The 26,313-nt window shown below is 44.3% G+C and overlaps 1 protein-coding gene across 1 annotated transcript; it reads right to left on the bottom strand.

Moving 5' to 3' along the window:
- Positions 1 to 1,057: 1,057 nt before the first annotated feature.
- LOC111142184 (histidine ammonia-lyase) lies at positions 1,058 to 26,313 on the bottom strand. Its single transcript, XM_022495194.1, has 20 exons — positions 26,028 to 26,313; positions 25,524 to 25,584; positions 25,390 to 25,417; positions 24,760 to 24,834; positions 24,596 to 24,668; positions 24,424 to 24,490; positions 24,081 to 24,118; positions 23,340 to 23,465; positions 19,753 to 19,892; positions 18,022 to 18,069; positions 17,230 to 17,377; positions 16,381 to 16,476; positions 16,233 to 16,291; positions 15,059 to 15,139; positions 12,202 to 12,267; positions 11,958 to 12,123; positions 9,405 to 9,539; positions 5,632 to 5,740; positions 5,463 to 5,532; positions 1,058 to 1,601 (listed from the first exon to the last, which is right to left on the bottom strand). Exons 1-20 carry the CDS (start codon positions 26,272 to 26,274, stop codon positions 1,461 to 1,463), a joined length of 1,974 nt encoding a protein of 657 aa, XP_022350902.1. The 5' UTR covers positions 26,275 to 26,313; the 3' UTR covers positions 1,058 to 1,460.

The following is a 26,313-nucleotide window of genomic DNA, read 5'->3' as shown; positions in this document are numbered from 1 at the left end:
GGAGTGAAGAGCAGCCATCAGACGGCTGGGTTTACTGGCTCGACTGGGGTTCGTGGCTAAGCACGAAGAAGCCTCATTTGTGCCTTTTGACGTTTTGGCAAAGGACGGTACCCAGAACAGCCTTTCTGTAAACAGGCTCCTCAGCCCATTTTGGTCACTGAATTGCTGTGGGCAGCCATTTTCCCTTCGGTGTCCACCTTTTGCTGGAGACCGACCGCCATTTAAAGAGAGAAACCCTATTATGAAATATACTGTTGGACCCATTTTAGGCTGGAAGTAGGTAGGCAAGTTGGCAAGTGTATCTGGCCTACTGTCATTGTTGGAGCCGTGGCTCTGGTCTCCTGCACGGGGAGCCCCTTGCACGCATTCGCACACGTAGGTGCAAAGTCACAGAGTTAGCCTTGCGAAGCGAAGAGGTCATCTGACTCATCTTTCATTTGGGTGATTATACTTAAGTCTTCCCAGATGGTCCTTTGTCTTCTTTTTTGAGGAAAAAACCGATTGGGTAACACAGCCCAGGGCCCCGTGGACCTTTGTCAAGAGTTCCCCCTTTTAAGGGTTATCATTACAGAGAAGGGGTTGGTTACTTCTGAATGTAAGATTCCTTATTTGTGAGACAGGAGGCTTCTCAACGCAGGGTTGTTAGAGGACTGTGAATAAAGTACTAACCCACAGGAAGAAGGTAATAATACTAACCTCTAACTCCAGCTTAAGCATCTGAGATTTTTTTTGAGATGTACAGTGTTTTGCCAGATAGCCAGATAGAGATGTATAGTGATATTTGACAAATATCAGTAAGGGCCACTCTAATAGTAATCCTTTACACAAAACCTCTCGACCTATTGACTATACTCTGAGGCGATTACTAGAAGAAAGAGACGCTTCAGACAAATTATGACTTCAAAAGAAGTTGTTGATGAAGGCCTAGTGAGAACATTCATCATATCATGGTATAATTCAACCAGCCAAAGTTATCTAGTGGAGATCTGGTCAAACTGTAAAAGAAGAAGAAGGAGGAGGAGGAGGATGGGGAGGAGGGAGGAGGGGAGGACGAGGGGGAGGAGGAGGGTGGGGAGGGGGAAGGGAAGGAGAAGAGGAGGAGGAGGAAGAGAAGAGAAAGAGATTCGTAGAAGTCTAATGTTTTTGGAAAAAAATACCAATCTGTTTCAAAATTTGAGTTCAAATGAATGAAGTGGTCTGTGGCCTGTTGATATTGTTAAGGAAGAAAGAAAACTATAATCTGAAAACAACTTCTGTGTCTCAAACCAGGTCAACAAGAACACAGTGCTAGAGTGAGCAATGCTAATGCCGTTACCAGCCTAAACAAAGGAGGTTGTAGAAGGACCGAACAACATAATGGGTTGATCTACTTAGGAGAGTCCTCAGGTCTCTTCTTCAGCATAATATTGCTTGCTGTTCAACCAAGGACCCTCTGATCCACTGATCCATGACAAAGCCTGTCAAAGATCTCCGGACTCGAGGATTTTGGTGGATTTCTTATGTAGAGATTCCAGTGAAAAGGCTGTTGGAGAAACCGGTCTGGATTCTGGAATATGTTCCATTCTGTATTTTTCGATGTATGGGGCAGCAACCTCCCAGACCTGAGAGGGATAAAGCAGGGTCAGAATGTTGACGACACTGTCCTCTCATGTCAGTCAACATCAGCTTCATCGAATCAAACGTCACGAGCTGACCAGGCAGGCACCTAGCAGCTGTTTGCTTGCTTTCATTCAACGCACAATCTGTATCCATTAGACTTTGGTTGCATTAACAGCTTTTAAAATACAAAGTCTAAAGCCTTTCTAAAGTTTCCCGGGAGGGTTTTCAGCTGCTTACTCTTTGGAATCCAAACAAGCCAACACAGAAACAAAACCCAGACAATTCAGTGTGGACGGAATTAAGGAAAGTTGCTCAAAGGTATGCATGTGCGTTTTCTAAAGCAAGCTTTGACTAGCGCAATGGATTTCCTTGTTTGCTGGGTTTCCATGGCACATGTGCTCTACTCCTTACGCCCTTTTAAAAATTTTTTTAAATTTTATTTACTTATTTTGTGAGAGAGAGAGCATGCAGAAGCTAAGGGACAGGCAGAGGGAGAAGCAGACTCTCCTCTGAGTAGGGAGCCCAATGCAGGGCTGCATCCCAGCACCCTGAGATCATGAGCTGAGCCAAAGGCAGACCTGTAACTGGCTGAGCAGCCCAGCGCTCTATTCCTTCCACTCCTGCTGCTCCCACAGCCTCCTGTGAGCCAGCGGCATGGCCTCCCTTAGAACCAGACCCCCAGGAGATTCACATGCACAGGAAAGTTTGAGAAGCGGCGTTGCAGACCCTTGCTTACTCTACAGCTCCACGCACCAGCCTACTCTGTTTCAGGAATCTCCTCTTCTCAAGTTCAGGTCCTGTTTTTGATTCACAGCTGCTTTTTTTTTTTTTTTTTCTTTTTTAAGATTTTATTTATTTGATTGAGAGAGAGAGAGCCTGATTGGGGAGAAGGGCAGAGGGAGAAGCAGACTCCCTGCCAAGCAGGGAGCCCCATGCGGGTCTGGATCCTGGGACCCCGGGACCACAGGATCATGACCTGAGCCGAAGGTAGACACTTAACCGACGGAGCCATCCAGGCGCCCCTACAGCTGCTTTTTTTTTTTTTTTTAAAGATTTTATTTATTTGACAGACAGAGATCACAAGTAGGCAGAGAGACAGGCAGAGAGAGAGAAAGGAGGAAGCAGGCTCCCTGCTGAGCCCAGAGCCCGATGTGGGGCTCCATCCCAGCACCCTAGGATCATGTCCTGAGCCAAAGACAGAGGCTTTAACCCACTGAGCCACCCAGGTGCCCCCCTACAGCTGCTTTTTATCCGCTTGTTGCTAACAACCAAGAAGCATTTCCTTTCCTTTTGTATTACCTTAGAAAATGTATCCTTGCAAAGGCTAAGTTCCTCGAAAACAGTAGGGGGCGCCTCCACAGTCACTGCAGTGTTACAAACTGCCAAACATGGAAGCCCCCTTGGTGTCCATGGAGGGCTGTACGGCACCACTCCAGCCGGTTTTAAGGGTTATCTTGAGTCAAGGTAACAAACTTCTTGCTTGCTGACCTAAGGCCCTTTATCTGTAACAGAATTAACTGACTTTCTTTGAGATTTGCAGACCTCTGGCCTTGGGGAATGAAGGACTGGAACTTTCCCAGGCCCCAGAGGCCAGCAAGTCTGTTGGGAACTGCCTTGGCTTTCTGACTAACCCAGCAATCTGTATCAAAATGGTTTTCTTTTTTAAGGTCACACACATAAATGACTTTCCTGCTTTTTTTTTGTGCATCTGTAGCTCTTGCCCTCCTTTGTAGAAAGAATAGGACACTCTTGCTCCACCTCTGGGTACCAAGGAACTAGACCTCTTTGCTCAACTGACCTCCACCCTCGGCACCAAAAAACTAGAATTTGCACAACCACCAAGCACCAAGATGACTCTGTAGCTGCCATTATCAAGTCTGCAGGTAGGCAAGAAATGTCACAGACCACTGTACTCCCTTAGCTGATTAAATCCCTTTAAATAACTCTGGGTCAGGCAGAAACCTGGGAGTGGGCTTTGGGACAAGAGTCCGGCTTTTCCCCAGGTGGTGGCTGGCCTCATGAACAGAGCTCAAAGTCCTTTCCCATCAAAACTCATTTCTGGAGTCTTGGTCTTTCAAGGGATGGGCAGCCAAATTGGGGTTTCAGTAGCAGACGAATGGATAAAGACAATGCAGGGTGTGTGTGTGTGTGTATTATTCAGCCGTAAAGAAGTAGGCACTCTTGGCATTTGTGACAATCTGAATGGACTGTGAGATCAGTGTACTAAGTGAAATGAGTCAGAATCACAGATACTATGATACGTGGAATCTAGTGCAACGCCAACAAACGGAGCTCATAGATACACAGAACAGACTGACGGTTGCCAGAGGAGGCGGGTAGAAGGTGAGCAGTATGGGTACAGGGTGTCAAGAGGTACAAAGCTCCAGTTTTAAAATAAATAAATCCTGGGGATAGAATATGCAACAGGGTGACTATGGTTAATTAGACTGTATTGTCTATTTGAAAGTTACTCAGAGAGTAGACCGTAAAAGCTCTCATCAGGAAAAGAAAGAAACTGTAACTGAGTACGGTGACAGATGTTAACCAGACTTATTGTGGTGATCGTTTTGCAAAATACACAGGTATCAAATCATTCTGTTGTTCTCCTGAAACAAATATAATGTTATATGTCAGGTCTATTTCAATTAAAAAAGGCTAACCTCTCACACACCTCTCTACGAGCACCAAAGTTGGCAACACGCAAGGCCCCTCAAAGGGTGTAGGGCACAACCTGGGAATGACAGCTGTGAGGATCAGAGGGAAAAGTCATTCCCCAAGAGCAGAGCAATGGTTCCAGGGGAAATCAAGAAATTCTAGAGAACAGGAGGCCCACAAATCACAACAAAAGGCCCAAAGAACTTTAAAAAATATATTTAAAAAATAAATCAGCCTAAGGGTGCCTGAGTGGCTCAGTCAGTTAAGCATCTGCCTTCGGCTCAGGTTATGATCCCAGGATCCTGGGATCGAGCCCCCAGTCGAGCTCTCTGCTCAGCGGGAAGCCTGCTTCTCCCTCTCCCTCTCCTCCTGTTTGTGTTCCCTCTCTTGCTCTGTCTCTCTCTGTCAAATAAATAAATAAAATCTTAAAAAAAAAAAAAGTCAGCCTATGAGGCATCTGTCCCTATCGGATAAATCTATAGTCAATGAAGCCAGAGGAAATAAGCAGTAAAGAGAACCCGAATCTCACCCAGGATGACGGGCGGGACACACCACAGCGCTAGACAGACCCAAACACCTTTGAAGTAAAACCCTAGGACTTGGGATGCCTGGGTGGCTCAGTGGGTTAAAGCCTTTGCCTTTGGCTCAGGTCATGGTCTCAGGGTTCTGGGATCGCGCCCTGCATCCGGCTCTCTGCTCGGCAGGGAGCCTGCTTCCTCCTCTCTCTCTGCCTGCCTCTCTGACTACTTGTGATCTCTGTCAAATAAATAAATAAAATCTTAAAAAAAAAAAAATCCTGGGACTTTGTTTTGTCTTGAGGTCCGTTTAGTCATTGGGCTCGTTGGAGGAGGCAGTGATAACATCATGGAAATAGAACGTGCTTTTGAACAAAAGAGGATATTTTTGGTGAAGGGGATCCATGAACCTTTCATCTCATTTTCTCCTCAGGAGTACCTGTCCCAAACTCCATTTAAAGTCCTTTCTGTTTCTAATTGCTAGATAGTCAATGTTTGGATGCAACATGGGACACTTAAGAGTTTATCAAAGAGCTTTTTAGTTGCCTTGGAAGTTGCTCGAGTTCCTTTTTGTTCACTTCCAAGGAAGAGACAGGAAACAAAAGAATAAGACAGTATTTCTGCAGTCCCCCCTCCCATTTTGCTTTCCCATAATGACCCAAAACTAAGAAGGAAGCCAAGTGGCCAACTTGCCTTCTGCTCAACGAGCAGCCTGTGCGCTGCCTCAATGTCTGGAGCCATGAAGCGATCTTTTATCCAGGGCCTGCACAGAAAGCACATCAGACCATCAGCCCAACACGAACTGTGGCCAGGGTTCACAGTCCTGAAATGATGTCACACCCGGGGACCTGTTTGTCTTTACCTTACAACAGAGCGCACGAGGTCATAGACCTTCTCCAGAGGAGTGGTTGTTCTCAGGGGGCGTAGAAACTCTATGCCCTGGCAGGCTGCGAGGAGCTCGATGGCCAGCACTACGAGAAAAGTGGAGGGGACAGCTGTTTGAAGCTGACTTCATGCTGGGGGGATATAACTCACGTGGAAGTTGTCAGCCAGCTCTTGCCAACTGAGAGATGATTGGCTTTCGGTCTTTTGGTAGAAAGAGCTGCTTTGGTATTTGGTTACTATTCAAAAATTTCCTCTTCTACCCCACTGGCTGGATCTTTAACGTTTAGAAGGGGAGTGCTGTACAGGTAAATGTCTTAGTGCTCTCCTTCTTATGTCATCTGATCAAGATGGATGACATCTGTGTCCTATTCCCATTTGTTTTAGTCTTGCTGCTTCTCTTGGGGCTGAAATACCTGGCACATAGACTTTCGTCAAAGGACTGAAGGAGCCAGGGAAGGAGCAAATCAGTCTTTTGTTGCACTGCATAATTCTACAATGTTCTTTCAAGCCTTCAAACTCAAAGGCTCCCAAGCCCACTAAAACTCAAATTGTAGAAATTGGTATCTTGCCAACTTTAGGTTTCTTGATAAAACAGTCTTTACATGTTTTTTTTTTCCCTAGTTAAGAACTCTTATTAAATGTACCATACCTTGCTATCAGCTTTGAATATTGAAATCTAAATTTCTCTACTTTTGGATTCCATTATTTGCCAAGAAAATAACAAAAAAGCTTCAAGTTGATCAAACCATTTACGTGGTCAACTGAAATGGAGTATTAAAAAGATTTGGCGTCTTATCTTAAAATTTATGAAGCCCATTCCAAACTCTGGTGAGTACAGACAGGACACCATGGGAGGGGATGAAGCAATGGGATCCATTTTGGACCTGGAAGAAACTTCGCATCTTCTCGTGCAGTCCCCTCACTTTATGCATAAGGAATTGGAAACTTCAAGAAGTTGAGCTGGGGTAGACAGGGAAGACATCTGAGATGAAATCTGCACAGCAACCAAGGTAGAATGCAGAAGTGAACCGTGTGAAGGCCTAGGGGAACAATGTTGCAGGCAGATGGGCCAGCAAGGACACAGGTGCTGAGTTAGGGATGTGTCCTTGGTGGGTACAAGAATAACATGGTAGTTCCAGGGTAAGGAATGGCATGGAGAGAGGGGTCAGCAAGAGCCAGAAGCCAGATCATGTGTGATCCTTGTAGGCTACAGGAATGGGGCTGGATTTTGGTTTGAGCACAAGGAACGAACTGGCAAATTTTCAGCAGGAACATAGTGTGGTCAAAATTATAGTTTAAGAACCTCACCCTGATTATTGCATGTGGTAACTGTATTAGAACAGTAGTGAAAACAAGGAGACGATTCAAAAGGAGATGACAGAGCCTTGATTCAGTGTCTTTTGATGGTAAGTCTGATTTGCTGATGAATTGGATAGAGGATCTGAGAATGGACAAGGGTGACTCCTTAAGCTTTTGGCCAGAGCAATATGTTCAGTGGGGACAATAGGAACACACCGTGGTAGGCAGATCATGATAACAGGTGTTGGGGAAGGTGTGGAAAACTCAGAACTTTCAAAAACTGCTGCTAAGAATGTAACATGGTAGAGTCACTTTGGGAAACAATCTGGCAGGTCCTGAAACAGATGAACACAGGTTACCGTATGACCCAGCAACTGCACTCTAGATAAATGAAAACATTATGTCTGCCCAAAAACTTGTACACAAATGTCCATAGCAGCAGTATTCATACTAGCCAAAAGGTGGCCAAAACCCAAACATCCCTCGCCTGATGAATGGATAAACAAAATGCGGTATAGCCGTATGACAGAATATTACTGGGCCATGAAAAAGGAATGAATCACGGACACATGCCACCACATGGACGGACCTTGAACACATTATGCTGACCGGAAGAAGCCAGTTACACAAGATCAGATATTGTAGGCCATTTCTATGGAATTTCCAGAAAAGGCAAATCCGTAGAGAGAGAAAGGACATCTAGGGGGCCTAAGGCTCGGGGCAGGGTGGAGTAGGGAGAATGGGCGAGTGCTGGGTCAAGGGTACAAGGTTTCACAAGGTTTCTTTTTGGGATGAAAATGTTCTAAAATTGATTTGTGGTAGTGATGGCACAACTTTCTGAATATGCTAATAACAACCGAAGTGTACAATTTAAGTGAGTGATTGTGTGGTACATAAATTATATCTCAATAATAAGAGCACATAACTCTCCCACATTTATCTTAGGATACCTTCGTCCTTGCTTATCTGCCATTTCACCTTCTGCTGTTTTGGTTGCTCACAATCAACCACGGTCTGGAAGCAGGTGAGCCTTCTGATGGGTCGTCAGATGCCTCTTTCTGACAATCATCGGAAAGTCAAGAGTAGCCTAACGCTACCTCACAACGCCCGAGGCGTTCGCTCACTTCATCTGGCCGTGTATGCATTCTGTCGTCCCCCCTTCGTCACAAGAAGAGTGAGTAAAGCACAGTAAGCTATTTTGAGAGAGCTCACGTTCACCGAACTTATATTTCAATATATCGTTTTAACTGTTCTACTTGATTAGTTATTTTTTGTCAATCTCTTACTGTGCCTGATTTAGCAATTAAACTGTATCACAGGTATGTCCATACAGGAAAAAAACGTGGTATACATAGGGCTTGGTATCTCGAGGGATCAGGCTTCTCCCGAGGGTCTTGGAACGTCCCCTCCCCCTCCCGGAGAGGGGAATTACTGTAGTGATATTCTTTTGTCTTTCAACGGCTTCTGATACAATTGCAAAAACTTAGTAGCTTAGCTAACAATGCCGAAAGGAAGGCAATTTGTCTTTAAAAAAACAAATAAGCAGTAATTAAGGCGGGGAGAGATTGGCCTAACACAGCTCCACCCTAGAAACTATCTCCCGAAAGATACGGATCTGAATCTTGTTAATTCTTCCACAGTCGTTGGAAAATGTGGGGGACAGAGATAACATGCAGATAGCAAGTTAAAAGTAACACCGGGAGGAGGCTAACAGGTAAAAATCCAGAATGTTAGACTCTGACAGAAGACTGACCTGTTTTTTTAACTACTCTGTGGCATGAAAAAAAAAAATGGGAGAGGGGAGTGTTCTAGATGAAAAGAGGCTTACAACTTTGACCACCAAATTTAAAATGTGGACCTTGAATCCGGATTTGAACAAACCCACTATGCAGGCATTGAGAAATTGGGAAAATTTGAATATGTACTCAACTTGTTATGTGATACCAAGACTCACTGTTGATTTTTTTTGGATATGAGAATGGCATGATGGTGGATTAAAAAAAAGCATTCATATTTAACAGACAAAGTATGCAGGAAGAAAATAACGTGATGGGATTTGTGTGAAAATAATTTGAGAAAGTCAAGGAAAAAATGAAGCAAATGTGCTGTTGAGTTGGTGTACAGGAGGGTTTGTAGCACTAACCTCTCCACTTTTGAATATGTTTTTTTAATTTAAAAAATTAAGCCGACCAGCGAAACTGCTTAGGCAGCAGGTGTGGTTCCTAATCTTCGGAGAGCTTCAGAATCACCTGGAAGACTTGTTAAACCCAGATGGGTTCTGCTCTCTTCCCTAGAGTTTCTGATTTAGCAGGTCTCGGGCCGGGCCTAAGAATTGACCCTTCTAACAAGTTCCCAGGTGATGCCGCTGCTGCCCGTAGGGATCCCACAAGAAGAGCCGCAGATGTGGTCGTTTGTTGGTGGGGCGCGTCATCCCAGACGGGCTGGGTTTACCTTGTTCTACGTGCTCGATGACCCGAAGGGCCTTCCTTGCTGCCCATCCTCCCATGGAAACGTGGTCCTCTGTGGCGGCGCTGGTGGAGAGAGAGTCCACAGACGAGGGGTGGCACAGAACCTTGTTCTCAGACACTGCAAGAGGCCAGGGCAAGGTAAGTAAGCTGCTAATGGGAAAAATTGCCTTGTTGGCTTGCCAGTGTGCCTAACAGCATGGAGTGTCCTCTCCAGGAGCTCTTGGTTGGTATTGAAGCACCAGATGGTCCCAGATTATTTTGGGAAAAGGAAGCAGGTTGGGTTTGTATTAAATGGAAAAGGAGGGAATAGTGAGTTCTGAGATGAGAACTGATAGGAACCCTATTACAAACCCTATTTGAAAACACTGGAAGCGTTTAGCATGCCGGGAGACTAGGGGAAAATGTCGTGATGGACTTTGCCAAGTACTTGAGAACAATAGACTGATTGTGTCCCCAGAGGAGGCGTTAGGATACAGGGTGGTATTTGGGGGTGGAGACTGGGCCCACAGATCTTGTACAAAGAGATTTCATAGCTCAGACTGTTCAGTGGGGGGATTCAAGCAAGGGCTCCATGACTGCCAGATGTGTCTTGGGGAGGGGGAGGAATTCTGGAGATGGCCTAGATCAGACTTTATTGTGCATATGAGTCACTCTAATCTTGTCAATATGCAAATGTTGAGTTTCGAGTGGGGCCTGAGATTCTGCTGTTCTAACAAACTCTCAGTGGATGGCTGGATTCTTGGCCCGGGGACAACACACTAAGTGTGGAGGAGGACCTACATTCCAGAGCTCCTCCCCTGCTCCCAGAGCCTTGGAGAGAGTTTTCTCCCCTACTTTTTTGCTCCCGAGAGTGGCTGGGTGAGGTTCCGTTGTTCTCCCTGCTATAAGGGATCCTGAGATAATCTAGTAATGTAGACCAGCTGGTCGGCTCGTCCTAGACCAGAACTTTCCAGGTTTCAAGCACGGTGAGTCCCAGGTTCTGGGACCCAAAACCTGCTTTAATGGATACACAGTCTGTGGTGAGGCTTATTCAGAAAGAGAAGTTACACGTCTCTGAAAAAGAAAACTACCTGTTTCATTACAACGAAAGCAAGTTGACAAGTTGAACAACTTCAATAGGCAGTTTAGGGAAAGCCAAACACATTCAAACGAAGCTTTCCAAAGTCCCTAATGTTTTCTAAATCAGTTACATTAGTATGAGAAGTTGCTACCCTTAGAGTATTTTAATAAGGAGGTAAGTGAGTAATTAGAAGATACTAGATAGAGGACACGATGAATTCAGGGACTCCTTTGAGTTGTGGTGAGTTTTCGTGTGAGGCTTCAGTGAGGAAGGGGTTAGGAGCGATATTAATAACAGCTAATATTTATTTAGTGCTTAAAACACGGCTGGGCATAGTTCTAAAGCTTTATATGCATTAATTCATTTAATCCTCAAATCAGTCCCATTAGGTAAATTCATCACCCCCATTTTACAGAGGAGTAAACAGAGAGGATTAAGAAACTTGCTCCATATCTCACTCCTGATAAATGACTGAGTTGGAATTTGGTCCTAGAGTCTATGCTATTGATTAAAGACAGGCTCTCCTGCCTCTTGGGTAGGTTTGCCTGAAAAAAATACGGAATGCTCAGTTAATTTTGAATTTCAGATAAAAACAAATAATTTTTTAGTACAAGTATGTCCCGAGTAATTCAAATTTAACTGGGCATCCTGCATTTCCATTTGTTAAATCTGGGAACCATAGTTTAGGATTAAATACAGATTAAAATGAGATCCATATTAATTGAAGCTAGAGCATGGATTTGAAAACAAAAATGCCTGGGTTTGAATTCCGTTCCACTTACTAGCTGTCCAGTGTTGGGTAAGTCACCTAACTTCTCAGATCTTCGGGTGTTCATCTGTACAATGGAGCTAATAATAGTACGTGCCTCGTGGTATTGTTGTGACCATTAAGTGAGCAAATATTAACGAAGCCCTTAGTGCATCCTTTGTACTGGAGCCTGCTGTGATGTGTTACTCACAGTTTGGAGTCAGAGATCAGCCACACTGAAGCTCAGTTTTCATGGAGGGCATCTTCTCATAAGCATTTTTGCACATTGTAATTACATATTTATGATCTTAGTGGCTGGTATATCTAATAGAATGTACCCAAAGCTTAATCACTCAAGTCAGCTCAAGTTTCGCCATTAATTGTAGATACCTTTGTCTTTTTCCTTCTGCTAGTCTTCAAATTAAGATTAAGGAAAAAGCTACAAAGATGAATTTCCTATGTGATATCCAGTTGCGTCCTACAGAGAAATTGTGGAAACCTCATCATTTACAAACTCATTAGGTATTAGTATGTTTCAGTCTAGCTTTGTTCATTCAGTTTTTTTCTAAAAAACGTTCAAGAGACTTCTGCATTTCTGTCGAGACAGGTGGGATGCAAATGAGGTGGGGGGAAAAGATCGCATTCAAGGACAAAATTGGACGTTTTCAGATGAAATGGACAGGTTTGTGTTCTGGGGAATGGGTGGTATTCTTGGGCGGTATTCTTACCGAGGGCTGCCGCGGTGCAGTGCGCAATCATGAACCCGGAGTTGAGACCACCTTCAGCCACCAGGAAGGCAGGCAGCTCGCTGAGGGAGGGGTTACAGAGTCTTTCAATTCTTCTTTCACTAATCGCAGCAAGTTCATGGACTCCAATGGCCAAATAATCTAGGGCCTAGAAAGAGTGTCTCAGTTCACCTGGCTTAAATTGGAATATGCTTTCAGGGTCAGGAGCAATTCTAAAAAAGCTTACTTTGGCTGGGTATTCACCATGGAAGTTTCCTCCAGAAATAGTCTCTCCTCTGCTGGCAAAAACCATCTTGCAAAACAAGTTAAGGCTAATTTTTAACACTCGTAGCCCTTGTACAAATATGGGTGGAGGGAAGGAGTGTCTTTCTACAAGCAGTTGTTGACATAAAGGGACACAAAAACAAACACAGAAACATCAAAACAAATACCCAAAACCTTAAAGATGAATCATGCACACCTAACTAGGGGCCAAGGAAACATGGAACATGAAATGTTTTTTGGTTTTTGTGCTTTTTTCTGAAATTAGAGATTTCTCAAACACCATAACTATCATAATCTAGTGGTTAGTACTTTCCCTCAAAAGTTTGTGTCTGTGGGCTGCCGGGTGGCTCAGTGGGTTAAGCCTCTGTCTTCAGCTCAGGTCATGATCTCGGGGTCCTGGGATCGAGTCCCACATCGGCCTCTCTGCTAGGCAGTAAGCCTGCTTCCTCCTCTCTCTCTCTCTCTCTCTCTCTCTACTTGTGATCTCTCTCTGTCAAATAAATAAAATCTTTAAAAAAAAAAAGTTTGTGTCTATAACTAAGAACAGAGACCAGGACACCAGTTTTATTTCTTCTTCTTGTGCTTGGTAGAATTTGCTGAATGAATGAAGACTTTGTTGATGAACGACCACCAAATAGTCTGGAACAATCAATTCTGGAAAGATTTTCAAACTTTAGTCTACTCAGTGATCCTACAGCAGCATCCATAGCAAAAGGTGGCCAAGAGGCTGTTGCAAACTGATCTCAGTAGGAGCAATTCAGACTCACTGCATTGTAATGCCCTCAAGGATCATCCCATTCTGTCATGTGCTTTGCTTAAAACAACAGGCACCCAGACAAAGGCAGTAACAGACCCTTCTTGTAGATTGCAAAGAGCTGATTTATACCTACTGGACTAAAGAATGCTTATTATCTATCAGCTAGGAACTCACTCTGTGCGAGGAAGGCTCTGACTTCCAAAGAGCTGGAGATGCACATATTATGTTAACTTCATCAAGCTGGGAGTTACCCTTTTCAGTACATACAACTGTGAGCCTCTTGGGCCCAGCGCTGGCTCTTCTCCACCGAGCCACCCCCAATCACAGACCCTAGTCTTCTCTCCATTCTCTGAATCCTTATAGCAAGTAGTCTTTGCAGATACTTGGAACTTAAGCATGTCAATTGTTCTCCAGTTGTTCCAAATTTGTTTGTTGGCGATCAGAGTAAGGCAATCAGAATTTAGCCCCCATAACATCTAGCAACTGTGTAATAGGTGCTCTATTTTTACAATAGAAAAATTGAGAGGAATATTCTTTCAACTAACACCAATATTGCAGGGGAATTCCCAAATTTTACCTTATTGGAAATTCATTGATAATTAAGAATCTTTAATTGAAAAAGGAAAGTACTTTTGGCTGAAATTTTTGCTGGGTCAAGTGGTGGAAGAAGAATTTAGTTAGGAATTATCCCTCTCCCACATCTACTAATTTAATGGTAACTCTTTGTTTTTGCTCTATAAGATACCCTTTCAAGTCTAAATTATGGAGGCACCTGGGTGGCTCAGTTGGTTAAGCGTCTGCCTTCAGCTCAGATTGTGATTCGTGGTCCTGGGATCAAGTCCTGCATCAGGCTCCCTGCTCAGGGGGAGTCTGCTTCTCCCTCTCCCTTTGCCCCTCTGTCTTGCTCATTCTCTCTCTCTCTCTCTCTCAGTCTCTCTCTCCCAAATTAAAAAAAAAAAAGTCTAAATTATGTAAGTGTAGAATGGATATCTCTCCTCTACAAGAACTGATAGATGAGACAAGATTTACACAAACTTCTTGAAAGGTCTGCTCCATTTGGGGCAGCCCAGTGCGTGGAGTGGTGTTGAGGTGAGTGAGCTGAGAATTATTTAGTGTGGGTCTGACTTAACTGTAAAATGACCTGACACTGAGGACCTAAAACACACATCCTGAAGTAAGCTTATCAGAGGAACCACACTGGCAAGGTCCTGTGATAAATCAGTCTTACCCAGCTGCTGTGAAACCTGTCTGCTCACCTCAGCTAGGAATGGCTTCCAAAGTTGTTAACTCAGCACTTTCTCCAGTGTTGAGAACTAAGGCAGATGTGGGATAGGAAAACTATATTGCTAAGGGCCTGGGTGGTCTTCAAAGGCAGTATTGAGTATCTCTGTGAAGACTTTGCCAGTGTGACTCCTGACAGATCACGTCAACATCTGGAGGGAACTACACCATCAAAGAACATTCCAAAGCAGAAATAAGATGGCTCTGTGATACCCACACCATGAAGGAAAGAAGGGCTCTATCTTTGACAAATGGAAGCATTCTTACTATTCTTTGTAAAATTTGGAAACACTGATTGGAGTAAAATCCATATCAAAAATAAAAACTTGAGGTGGGGAAAGCCATAACTCCTTGACGATACTTTGGTAAGTGTTAACAAGTTGCCTTCTGTCTAGTGTGTCACTAGAACCAGGAAGGCTTGCATAAATGCCAGCCTGGGCGGGGTCCCCACAATCCCACTTGTGACATACGTCTTCATCCTCTATCAGCAATCTCAGCCCTGGATTTTAGGGCAAACATCTTCCTGAACTCTCTCAGCCAATGCTGGAAATACATCCTTTAGCCTTGAATGGGTCCACTGGGAAAGCACAGCATGTTAGATTCTGAAGTGAAATTAGGTTCACAGACCTGCCTCTGTCACTTACCCTCTGAACTTCAGGTACTTAGTCTATGAAATGGAGTGACAGAACAGAGATGCTACACGAGACGATCACTTCAGTGGATCTAAAAATCACCAGCTGGAATTCTACAGCTACAGCTTAGTACAGCAGTCAAAAGATACAGGATTATCCGTTGCGCTGTTAAGTTCTGTGGTAATGATGTTCTTCACGAACGCTATCGTGTCATTCACCACACCGTGGACCTAAAATACAAGATCAGATGAGTGAATACGTTGAAAACACGGATAATGGTGTCTGTCACACGGAGTCTGATGTTTGTCTTAGAATAGCAAGGATCTTAATAGGATAGCAAGGAAGAGAGATTTAAACTGGGATTTACTTGGGCTATAAAGCTAACTTAGCAATTCTTTCCAGTAGATGTTTCCAATCACCTAGCTAGAATGGAACTCGCTGAGTCCAAGGAAATGTGGGTGTTTGCTCTGGGGAGGATTCTTTATTACACTCTAGAGTCTGGCACCAAATGAAATATTGTTTCATTCTTGAGAAGTATATTAATCTCTCATCCAACTAATTGCCACATACAAACGAGCAGTAACATCTGCGATGCTAAACACCTCATGCCAGCTCAGGTCTTCTGCATTGTTTTAACTAAAGTTAAGCCTCACAGATTTCTTTATGATGGTTTATATCTGCTGATCAAATGCAGATAAGTTACAACCATGATGTGCCCTTGAATTATGATTCGCCCTTCCTGTGGCCATCTCTGTCAGGCTGGTTCTTGTGGTATCCAAAAGGGAGAACCAGTTAAAATTCCATTAACGGGTTAGGATGATGTTTATTACTAAGAATTTTTAAAAGTTATGTCACTAAACCAAGACAACAAGTTGTCTCTTGTGCTTCTGTACAAGAGAATTGAGCAAAGCAATTCAAGAGGAAACAGCTTATCCTAGAGAATAGAAGCTCTGCGATGACTGGACAAATGGAAGTATGGTACGAGTAATTTTTTAAAGAGGCAGTAAATGGGGTGTCTGGGTGGCTTAATGGGTTAAAGCCTCTGCTCTGCCTTTGGCTCAGGTCATGATCTCAGGGTCCTGGGATTGAACCCCGCATCGGGCTGTCTGCTCAGCAGGGAGCCTGCTTCCTCCTCTCTCTCTCTGCCTGCTTCTCTGCCTACTTGTGATCTCTGTCTGTCAAATAAATAAATAAAATCTTTTAAAAAAATTAAAAAAAAGGCAGTAAAGAAATTTGGATTATAATTGAACATTACATGACTTTTTAACACTCTTTTTCTGTTTTGTGCCCTGAATTGGAAAAAAGATTGTTTTGTTGGTTTACCTGTGGACAGCAGCGTAAGGTGTACGCATCCTGAACATGATCACAGAACCTGTGACTCTCTGCGGAAGGGGACGGCAAGGGACACGTGGTCAGTTTTTTCCACAAAACACAGCACCACATAAGCTCACTCACATGAACACGCCCAGACCTGCTATTTCAGATGGGTGGTGATCTGAGTCCAAGAGTGACCGAAACCGGAAAGCAACTTCAATTTGCCCACGGTGAGGGCGAACCGCATGAATGTCTAGAATTGATGAAAGAGAAACAGTCTGAGCAATTCTTGCATTAGAATGAACTACCATCGATGGGTCAGGACCATCCACAGTGCTGACACAAGCCCTAAAAAGTCCCAGAGCTTCTTACCAATACTCAGAAGCTTAACTCCAAAAGCAAGATTTTCCTCATTGACCGTATTTTTTCTACTTTAAATGTCTGGGTGCAAATATGTGTGGAGCCCACTGGGAATTTAACTCAAGACCCTGGGCTGACCCTAAAAAGATTTAGGCTGATAATGGAAGGGAGCTCCATAGGGGCCAATTTCTGATAGTTTTCAATCATTTTTAGACCGTTTTTCTGTCCTACTACCTAGAATGGTAGGGAGTCTTTCAAATTCACCACTTTCCGGGTAAGCTACAACTTTTGTAGTTTTTCCCTCCCAATTTTCTAATGGGGACCAACACTAATCCTACTCTAATTCTAAAACCCTGTGAACAGATTCCTAACACGCACACAGTTGGATGGGAGTCAGACCTGAGTGATCCGGAATTCTGGGTCAACTCTAGAGTGAGCATCTGTCCGTAAAATGGGGTCATTTCAAGATCAAGTGTGGCATCACTTAGAGGAAGCTGTAGCAATACTGTGTATGCCGTAGGGACTTGGGGATTTTCCTTTTCCCCTACCATCCACCCCCACCACTCTCATGTCTAAAGACCGGGTCCAGCCCACCCAACCAGCTCTGGCCGACTGAACAGTAATCCAGTGGAAGAGCCATGCTGACCGGTATCGAAGGCTTTGGTGGTGCCTTTCAGCACTTCCAGGGTTAAGGCCGCCACAATGTCGGCCTGGCGTGCAATAGCACTGGCTCTCTCCACGGCTTCACAGCCCAGGGAGGTGATCATCTGTGTCCCATTGATGAGCGCCAGGCCCTTTGGAAAGGAAGAGAGAAGTCCTTTGTGGTAGTTGTTGTAACCCATTTTCAAGCTGATTTCATATCTTTTGCTTCCGTAAGAGAAGAGTTAACCTGTCAGCTGAATGACATTTATTTATGTTTTTGAAAGTGCGGGGCAGGAATGCTTAGTAGGCAACAGAAGATTAAGTGCCATCATCTGTGAACCGGTTAGCATAAACCTGGCAAGTGAAATACGTGTTAATGTCCCCGTTCTCAAGGCAGCCATGGCCCTCCGGGGTAGACTGCATATAAAATCTTCAGCTCCTAACGAGGCTCCTTTTTTTTCCACTGGTCCTCATTGTGGACAAGACATCTTAAGACATTTCTGGTCCAAGATTCTTGGTGGAGAGCACCCAAGGGATCTTGACTCAAAGCATCTGTTAGGGATCCTTAGGGATCCCGATTTGCAGTTTACATTCTTAGGTAAGAGAACCCCTAAGCATCTGCGGCATGAAGAATCTTTTGAAGGCTTGGGGAGGAGTCCTTTCTTCAGGGACAAACTTTAAACAGACACGAAAGCCACATTTACTTTAAGAAACCAGTGAGACGGATATGAAGACTGAACATAGTCTATAAATAAAGACTTGTTAAAATGAGGAAATCTTCCTCGAATCTCTTTACCTCTTTCGGTTTCAAAACAATTGGTTTCAATCCATGAGCTTCCAGGACCTGCAGAGTGATTAAGAAGATAAAAATGGGTGTCAAATGAATTTCGAATTTCATTTTTTCTATTTCCAATTTCACAAGGAATTGATAAAATATCCTTAAGCCTAAAGATCTGTCTTATAAAGGTTAGACCTACATAAATTGGTTCTGTTCTTCTACTCTGGTCTACTCTCTTGTTCTATTCTTTAGTCTGAAAGCCGACTTCCAGTTCACGTAATTTTTATACTTAAAGCAGGGGCTTTAGTGTCTGAGGATATAACCCTGCGTTTGAGTTTCTAGGTCCTTTGTATTCAGCTTCCACGTTAGGGACTCACTTTTTCTCCTGCTGCTTCCTCAGCACAGACGAGCACCTCTACTGTACTGAGGCTTTGTTCCCAATTGTCCACAATTCTCTGCCTCCAGAGCTTGACTTAAAAAGTCCTCCACCCTCGGCCTACTGATCTAAGCACTGGCAGAATTATCTTCTCCCGAATAAAGGAGGTGAAACAGTCACTGTGCTAAGGACCCTCGAGGAAGGAAGGAAGGCAGAGTCAGCACCATTCATCGTGTCCATTTCACAAGTGTATTGGGGGTACTTGTTACTCACCAGACTGTTTTGGGGGGTCAGCCTAGGGCTGGCCTAGGAAAATTGAGACAGACTAGCTCAGGGGCAATTCCAGAATGAGAACATGTTAAGCAATCTAGGAAGGAAGTGCATGGGGTTTGCTGGAAAATGAGCACTGAAGATGCTAGGAGAGCAGAAAGGAGGGGTTCAAGGCATTTGGAGGGGAGGGGAAAGACCCAGAGGACTCCTTGGAGGGAGGAGGAGCAGGAGGGAGTGGGAAAGAGAAGAATGAGCATATGTTGGTCCCTCTGTCCCAGACACAGCACATCCCACTCTAGAACCGAGGGGGAGGAATTCGACCAATAAGACTCTTAGAAGCCACGCTGAGTTTAGACCTTATTCTAAGGACAATGGGAAGCATTACAGGCTTAAGCCAGGACATGCTGGAATGTGCTGTGTGAAGGGGGCTGGGCAAACACTATACACAGAGAAATAAAGGACAGGCTGTAGGGAACAAAGGTGATCTGGAACCTATACCCCGCCAAGGATTATCTGTTCCTTAACTTCTTCCTCCCCTTTGGTCCTCTGCCCCTTCACTGAGGGGACCTGTCAGCAGTTGACCTGAGCTAACATGTCAAATAATGCTGTGGGCTGCTCTGGTGGAATCTGGAGATGGATGAGGAAGACATGAAGGTTTTACCAAAAACGAGCCCTTCTGATTCACCACTGGGGTAGGAGCTTGGGGGGAAATGGAACCAGCTGTCCAGAGGCCATACAGTCAGGATTGTGAGCCATGGCTCTGCACTGTGAGACCAGCAACTCAATAAATGCCCACCAGTGTGTGACCTCCTGGATAGGCCCCAGAAGAGTTTTCGTTGCAGAACAAATTGCTGGGATCAACACTGGTCACTGTACCTATTCACCAAGGTGACCACCAAGTCCAGAAGCCCGATGGTAAAGAATGGGAGCTTAGAGCCTCGCCTAGTTTGACTCGTAAGCTCCAGTTTTCATTTATGAAACAGGGATAAAGGTGGCTCCATCACGGGGCTGCCATAAGGACTCAATGCTATGAAGCAGGCACCTGCGGCCGGCGTCTGGCTTAGGGAAACTACCGTGGATGGAAGTTGTTTGGAAAGTCTTACGTATTTCGCATCAGCCCAGCCACTCTTTGGAGACCACATCCTCCCTTCTCCAATGAGCCCGAGAGCAAGATGAGACAGTGGGGCAAGGTCTCCACTGGCACCAACGGTTCCTTTCTCTGGAACGTAGGGCAGGCAGGAGGCTGGGAGAGAAGGAGGCACCCATTACTTCTGGCCATCTTCACTTTACCAGTGAGACCAACCTCCCCCAGCAGGAACTAGTGTCGCTTTGTGACACAAATACCAGGGGAAAGCACAACTAGTGCTTAAGGGACCTGACTGAGCTGCTATTAAAAAAAAAGGGGGAGAGGGGAATAAGGGGGATGGGCTGGAAGGAGCACCCTCCCAGTAGCAAAAAGCCATCTCTTGTAGCCACTTTAAGTTTAGACTGTAAAGACTTGTACTCTGAAAACTATAAAACACTGATGAAGGACGTTGAAGCCAACACAAAAAAATTGGTATATTTCATGGAATGGAAGAATTAATATTGTTAAAATGTCCATACCACCCAAAACAATCTATAGATTCAATGTGATCCCTACCAAAATACCAATGGCATTTTTCACAAACTAAAACAAAGAATCCTAAAATGTGTATGGAACCACAAAAAACCCCAATAGTCCAAGCAACCTTGAGAAAAAAAGAACAAAGCTGGAGGTATCACAATCTCAGAATTCAAAATGCTCTACAAAGCTGTAGTAATCAAAACAGTATGATAGTGACATAGAAATGGACACACAAATCAATGGAACAGAATAGTCAGCCAGAAGTAAATCTATGCCTATATGACCAATAAATTCTAGGACAAAGGAGGGAAGAATATACAGTGGGGAAGATTGTCTTCTCAATAAACAGTGCTGGGAAAACTAGGCCACCTTCTTACACCGTACACAAAAATTACGTCAAAATGGACTAAGGACCTAAATGTGAGACCAGAAACCATAAAACTCTGAGAAGAAAACAGGCAATAACTACTGATATTGGTCTTAGCAACATTTTTCTAGATATGGATCCTCAGGCAAGGGAAACCAAAGCAAAAGTAAACTATTGGGACTATACCAAAATAAAATGTTTTCACAATGAAAGAAATCATCAACAAAATGAAAAGACAACTTACTGAAAGGGAGATGTTAGCAAATGATATGTCTGGTAAGGAGTCAATATCCAAAATAGAAAAAGAACTTACAGAACTTAACATCAGAAAAACCAAATAGTCCAATTAAAAAATGGGCAGAGGACCTGAATAGATATCTTTTCAAAGACATCCAGATGGCCAAAAGACACATTAAAAAAATGCTCAGCACACTCATCATCAGGAGAATGCAAATCAAAACCTCAGTGAGATATCACCTCACACCTGGAAGAATGGCTAAAATAAAAAACTCAAGAAAAAACAAGTGTTGATGAGGAAGTGGAGAAAAGGAAACCCTTGGGCACTGTTGGTGGGAATGCAAAGTAGTGCAGCCATTTTGGAAAACAATATGGAGTCTCAAAAGATTAAAAATAGAAATACCATATGATCCAGTAATTCCAATATTGGGTCCAAAGAAAATTAGAACACTAATTTGAAAAGATACATGTCACCCCTATGTTTACTATAGCATTATTTATAAGAGCCAAGATATGAAAGCAACCTAAGCATCCATTAATAGATGAATGGATAAGGAATAGGTAATGTGTAGGTATATATGTATATACATATATACATGTATGTATACACACCCACAATGAAATATTACTCAGCTATAACCAACAATGAGATCTTGCCATTTGTGACAACATGGATGGACCCGGTAGGTCTTATGTTAAATAGGACAGAGATAAATACTGGGTGATTTCATTTATATGTGGAATCTAAAACAAAACAAAACAAAAGAACAAGAAACAGACTCCTAAATATAGAGAATAAGTTGATGGTTGACAGAGGTGGGGGCACTGGGCAAAATGGGTGAAGGGGAGAGGAAGGGGTATAGGCTTCCATTTATGGAATGAGTAAGTCATGATGATGAAAGGTACAGCATAGGAAATACATATTTTCTTAAAGTTTAGACTCTAGACTCTATCCTCAGAACAATGGAAAGCATTACATATTTTAGACAGGACATACTCAGATTTGCTGTGTGAAGGTGGTTGGGGGTACACTGTATATAGAGAAACAAACCAGATCAGGCTGTATGGAAGAAAGATGACCCCCATCACCATAAGGATCATCTATTAACTTTTTCCTCTTTCTTGGTTCTCTACCCCTTTGTATTCACTGTGTATGGTCTACTCAGACCTAGAAATTTTTAGAAATTGTAGCAATATAGCTTAAAGATCAGGAACTAGCTATTCATTACAGTCTTGTTCCTAAGAACAAGTTAGAAACGATCTAAATATGGAATTAAGGGACCATATGGCCAAAGAGTGTGTGTAGCCATTAAAAGATATTGGGGGTAAAAAAGAAAAGTTATTGGAGAATGTTTGGAAACATGTAAATATTTATACCAGAAAAGTAATATAAAATGTTCTAGAAGGGTAAAACACAACCAAAGTATTCACAGGGGTTCTCTAAGGAGGTAAGCTTAGGAAACGTAGTCTCTTTTTCTTTTCCTTTTTTTTTTTTTTTTTTTTGGCCCAGATTCCTAGGCACCCAGCCTGCTACCTCACCACCACTTATAAACAGACATGTACTGCTTTGGAGGAAATTCTCAGTTACCAAGAAAAAAAAAAAATCCTCTTTTTTCTAAAGTAAACTCAGATTCCTAATAACAGTGTGTTTTCCAACTGCTAAATAATGTCAGTAGGATAAAGGGCCATCCATAGGCCAGCTTCCAGATCATGGTTCACCCAAGGGAATTCTCAGAACTCTAGGCACCCAGAGGTGCCCTATATACCTTTATACCTTCACCCCAAAGAGTTTCCTGAGCCTGCACTGATCTATTCTGTTCATCCTTATCTGTGAGAAGGGATAGTGGCCTCCCACGCATTTCAAATCTTGTCTCCATGTTGGACTTTTTCTATCCTGAGAAGTAAGCTCCAAAGAGCGGAACTGCATTGTAGCCTGGCACCAGATGGCTTCCTGGTCCAAAAGCCTTTGATCTCTTTACACTTCTGTTCTATCTTTGCAAGAAGTTGAATTGCAGTTATTTAAGTCTGGCTATCCCACCATCTGGGGAGCATTAAGATTTCAGATTCCTAGACACTAACTGGAACTACTGAAATGGTCTTTGGGATGAACATCTAGGAATCATGGTGTTTCCCAGATGATTTGATGCAACTTCTCTAACCACATTGGGGCATCATGGAGTTCAAGGTTCTCTCCAGCTTTAAGCTCAGGGACAGACATGAGGGGTTTGTTCCAGACTTAAAGGTACCAATACTAAGTGAAGGGTGATGAAGAATGAGTTGAAGGTACAAAGGATTAAGTGTCTCTGTCCCCACCCTCACCCCCCCCAGTTATCCTTCTCCTCACCAAGCCCATTTCCATTCATCTCCGTTATTTTATGTCGTCTTGTCTCTGCTAATTCCTCCCTATGCCATCAACCAAGAGTGCCTGTGGTACATGCCCAGCCTCAATGGAGGGTCAACCTGGGGATCCATGGCATTACCATTAAATACTTCAATAACTTGCTTGAGGGTCTCCAGGGAAATGCCACTGTACCCCTTGGCTAAGACATTGATCCTTAAAGCCAAGAGCATTCGACATCTCTCAGGGATTAGTGGTTTCCCAACACCTGCAAAACAGAATTGATGTTTTTCTCCTAGAAAATCAAAGTCCTTTCTACCTCCATCTTTCAAATCTTTCCCCAGTTCAGTCCAGTCTCCTACCACCTGTCTCTTCTTGACTCAGATAGTTGGACTGCTCTCTTTCCTGACTGTCCTGCTTCTTAAAGTCCCATCTTCTAGGAAAACGGGAAACCCCAGTTTTGCCTTTTTGGTTCTCTTTCCTAGAATGTTTCAGTGAGCCCCACCTTCCCCAACACCCTTAGAATAGCAACCAGCTTGGATTCTTGACAGACTTTTTTCCATCTCACCTCATCCTGATCAACTCATTCCCTGAGTTCCAGCCTTCACTCCTTCCCTGAATCCACCACTGTGTTGGCACGGCCATGTACATGCTCCTGCCCCAACCCCATCCCTCCACTTGGCCCATTCCTTTCCTGAGATTCAGCTGAAAGGTGGTCTTGTCTGACATTTTCTGCTTCCCTTCCTCCCCTGAAGCAGAACTGGCATGAGTTTTCAGGATGCACTAGCTACTCGCGGCTGTTACAGGATGCCTTGCACTGTGCTGTACTTTAATCACCAAATCAAACAAGACTAGAAGTCATTTGATGTTTGAAATGACTTACCTGAAGAATGTGAACGTACTAAGTTGACCTGGAGCTCTCTGGAAGAGAAAGGGAAAACCCCTCTTAGAGACCTCGCAGTGAAAGTGTCCCTTCAGCTGCAGAAATGAAGGGAAGAACAGGTGAATCTTTGGAGAGACAGAATAAGGCAGTGTGATGCGATGGAAGAGACAAGCAAGCCTGTGTTTTCAATGCCAACTCGTATGCAAGTGAACAGGAGCCTTATCCTCCTCATCTGGAAATTGGGGCAAATGTTAATTATGTCTCTTGTTGAAAGAGATTCCAAAGATGGGGACGGGTGGCATGTGAATGTACGTTTGCTGGGGGGAAGGGGGATCAGACTTACTCTAGCTTATTGACAGGAATTACAGTTCTGGCAAATTTCCCAAAACCTGTAGTTATACCATAAACAACTAGGGGGGGAAAAAAAAACAACAAACAGACATGGTACCATTAGATGCAGGTCATTTTTTTTAAAGTCAATAAAAAGAATTGTGTACACAAAGAGAAAAAGATACCAGTTTTTTCTTTGACGATGCTATCTATGACTTCCCTGGATTTTTGCACCTTCTTTTCAGCAGTTGGGGTGAGCTAGGAAAACACTGGTCAAAGCTGAGCACGTTGAAGGCTCCCATATGCAGTGAAAAAGGTCAGAGGACATCCCTCCCACCCTCCCTGGTACCTTTATTTTGTAGCGTCCTTTCCCCAAGTTGACCAGATCCTCTGTGGTAAGGCTGTCCCCATCTAAGGCAATGTACTACGCAAAAGAAGGGGACCTTGGTGAGCTTGAGCAACTGGGCTGCTTGACCAAGAGAGTAGGGAAGCCTCAAGCAGAACTGAATTTTGACACTCAAGAGATTTTTTTTTTTTAAAGATTTTATTTATTTATTTGACAGAGAGAGATCACAAGTAGACGGAGAGGCAGGCAGAGAGAGAGAGAGAGAGAGAGAGGGAGAGGGAAGCAGGCTCCCTGCTGAGCAGAGAGCCCAATGCGGGACTCGATCCCAGGACCCTGAGATCATGACCTGAGCCGAAGGCAGCGGCTTAATCCACTGAGCCACCCAGGTGCCCGACACTCAAGAGATTTTATTTCTGCTCTGAAACATTAATGTGCTAGTGAAAAAGCTTGGTCTAGAAGAGGCTGAATAAAGAAAGCAAGAAATTAGCATAATACCTTTTCCTAACTTCACAGAGCAGAATAAAGCCCTGTCCTAACTGATAGCGTTTGGTCATAAATTCTGCAGGCCCCAACCCTCCAGAAATGAGCACGACTGCATTTTCTTTACAAAAAGAGTGTTGGCTTGAAGCTTACCTTTTCAGGCTCTCGGTACTTGCTATATCTGAAGCCGGGTAAAGGAAAACACTGGGGAGTGTGAGAAAGCCCCAGCCCCGTCCCAGGGGGGAGTAGCCCCCAGAGCAGACCAGCCAGCCTGCAGGGAAGGATACAGGTAAACTCCTTCTGGTTGTGATGGGATGAAGTCGGGACACATGGCGTCGCCTTCTATAACTGAAACGAGAATACCAGAGAGGCTCCTTTACAGATGGCAAGGGAGAGGCTCCTTCAGCGTTGCTGGCAAACCAGGAGACCACTGTTCCACTGCCTCGCACTTCTATAGAAATGGCTGCTTTAGAACAACCTCACGGGCTTTCAGGTGCTCTTAGCATCTTTTCCAAGGAGGAGAGCAAAAGGTAGAGATGCAGGTGTCAGGTGTGGGCAGGGTTTAAACGGCCGTTCAAGCTCTCACCTGCACCCCACCCCCCTCAAATGCAGCCTCTATGGCATACCGGGGGCAAGGGAAGTCAGCTCGTTTCAGGGTCTGTGGCCTTGCTGTAACAGGTGAATGGGAAGCCTCCCCTCTCCCAGGCATGTGCCCGCCCGCAGCCCACCGCACCTGCCCAGGGATGGCCGCCGAGCCTCCTTCCCAGGCACGCATGGATTCGGACACTCACCCACTTCCACGAACTCGTTGTCCTCTAGGGCCACCTCCAGCAGGTCCTCGTGGTCCAGCAGGCCCAGGCCCTTGCACCGGCGCACGAGGAAGTGCACATCATCCACCGAGGCAAAGCCACCATTATCTGGCTTATTCTTGATGTACCTCCTGACAGCCTCACGGCCTAGCCAGCCGATGGTGAGCTGCGCATCCCGGCAGGGTACGGCCAGCCATTCTCCGCGCACGTGCACCGTGTACCTGGGCATGGCTCCGTGTCCCAAGGGGACCCTGACACCAGTTCCTCT

The sequence above is a fragment of the Enhydra lutris genome, unplaced genomic scaffold (genome assembly GCF_002288905.1).
Source record: "Enhydra lutris kenyoni isolate GAN:26980312 unplaced genomic scaffold, ASM228890v2 scaffoldscaffold7, whole genome shotgun sequence".
NCBI lineage: Eukaryota > Metazoa > Chordata > Mammalia > Carnivora > Mustelidae > Enhydra > Enhydra lutris.
The sequence above is the reverse complement of the archived record's forward strand: the minus strand, read 5'-3'. Positions and strand labels throughout refer to the sequence as shown.

Excerpts from the sequence above, each read along its gene's own strand:
- LOC111142184 (XM_022495194.1), bottom strand. The coding sequence starts at position 26,274 with ATGCCCAGGTACACGGTGCACGTGCGCGGAGAATGGCTGGCCGTACCC. Across the intron at positions 24,669-24,759 it reads AAGGACGCTACAAAATAAAG|CTCACCCCAACTGCTGAAAA; the intron begins GTACCAGGGAGG and ends GTGTTTTCCTAG. Across the intron at positions 18,070-19,752 it reads GCTGGGCTGATGCGAAATAC|GTCCTGGAAGCTCATGGATT; the intron begins GTAAGACTTTCC and ends ATCACTCTGCAG.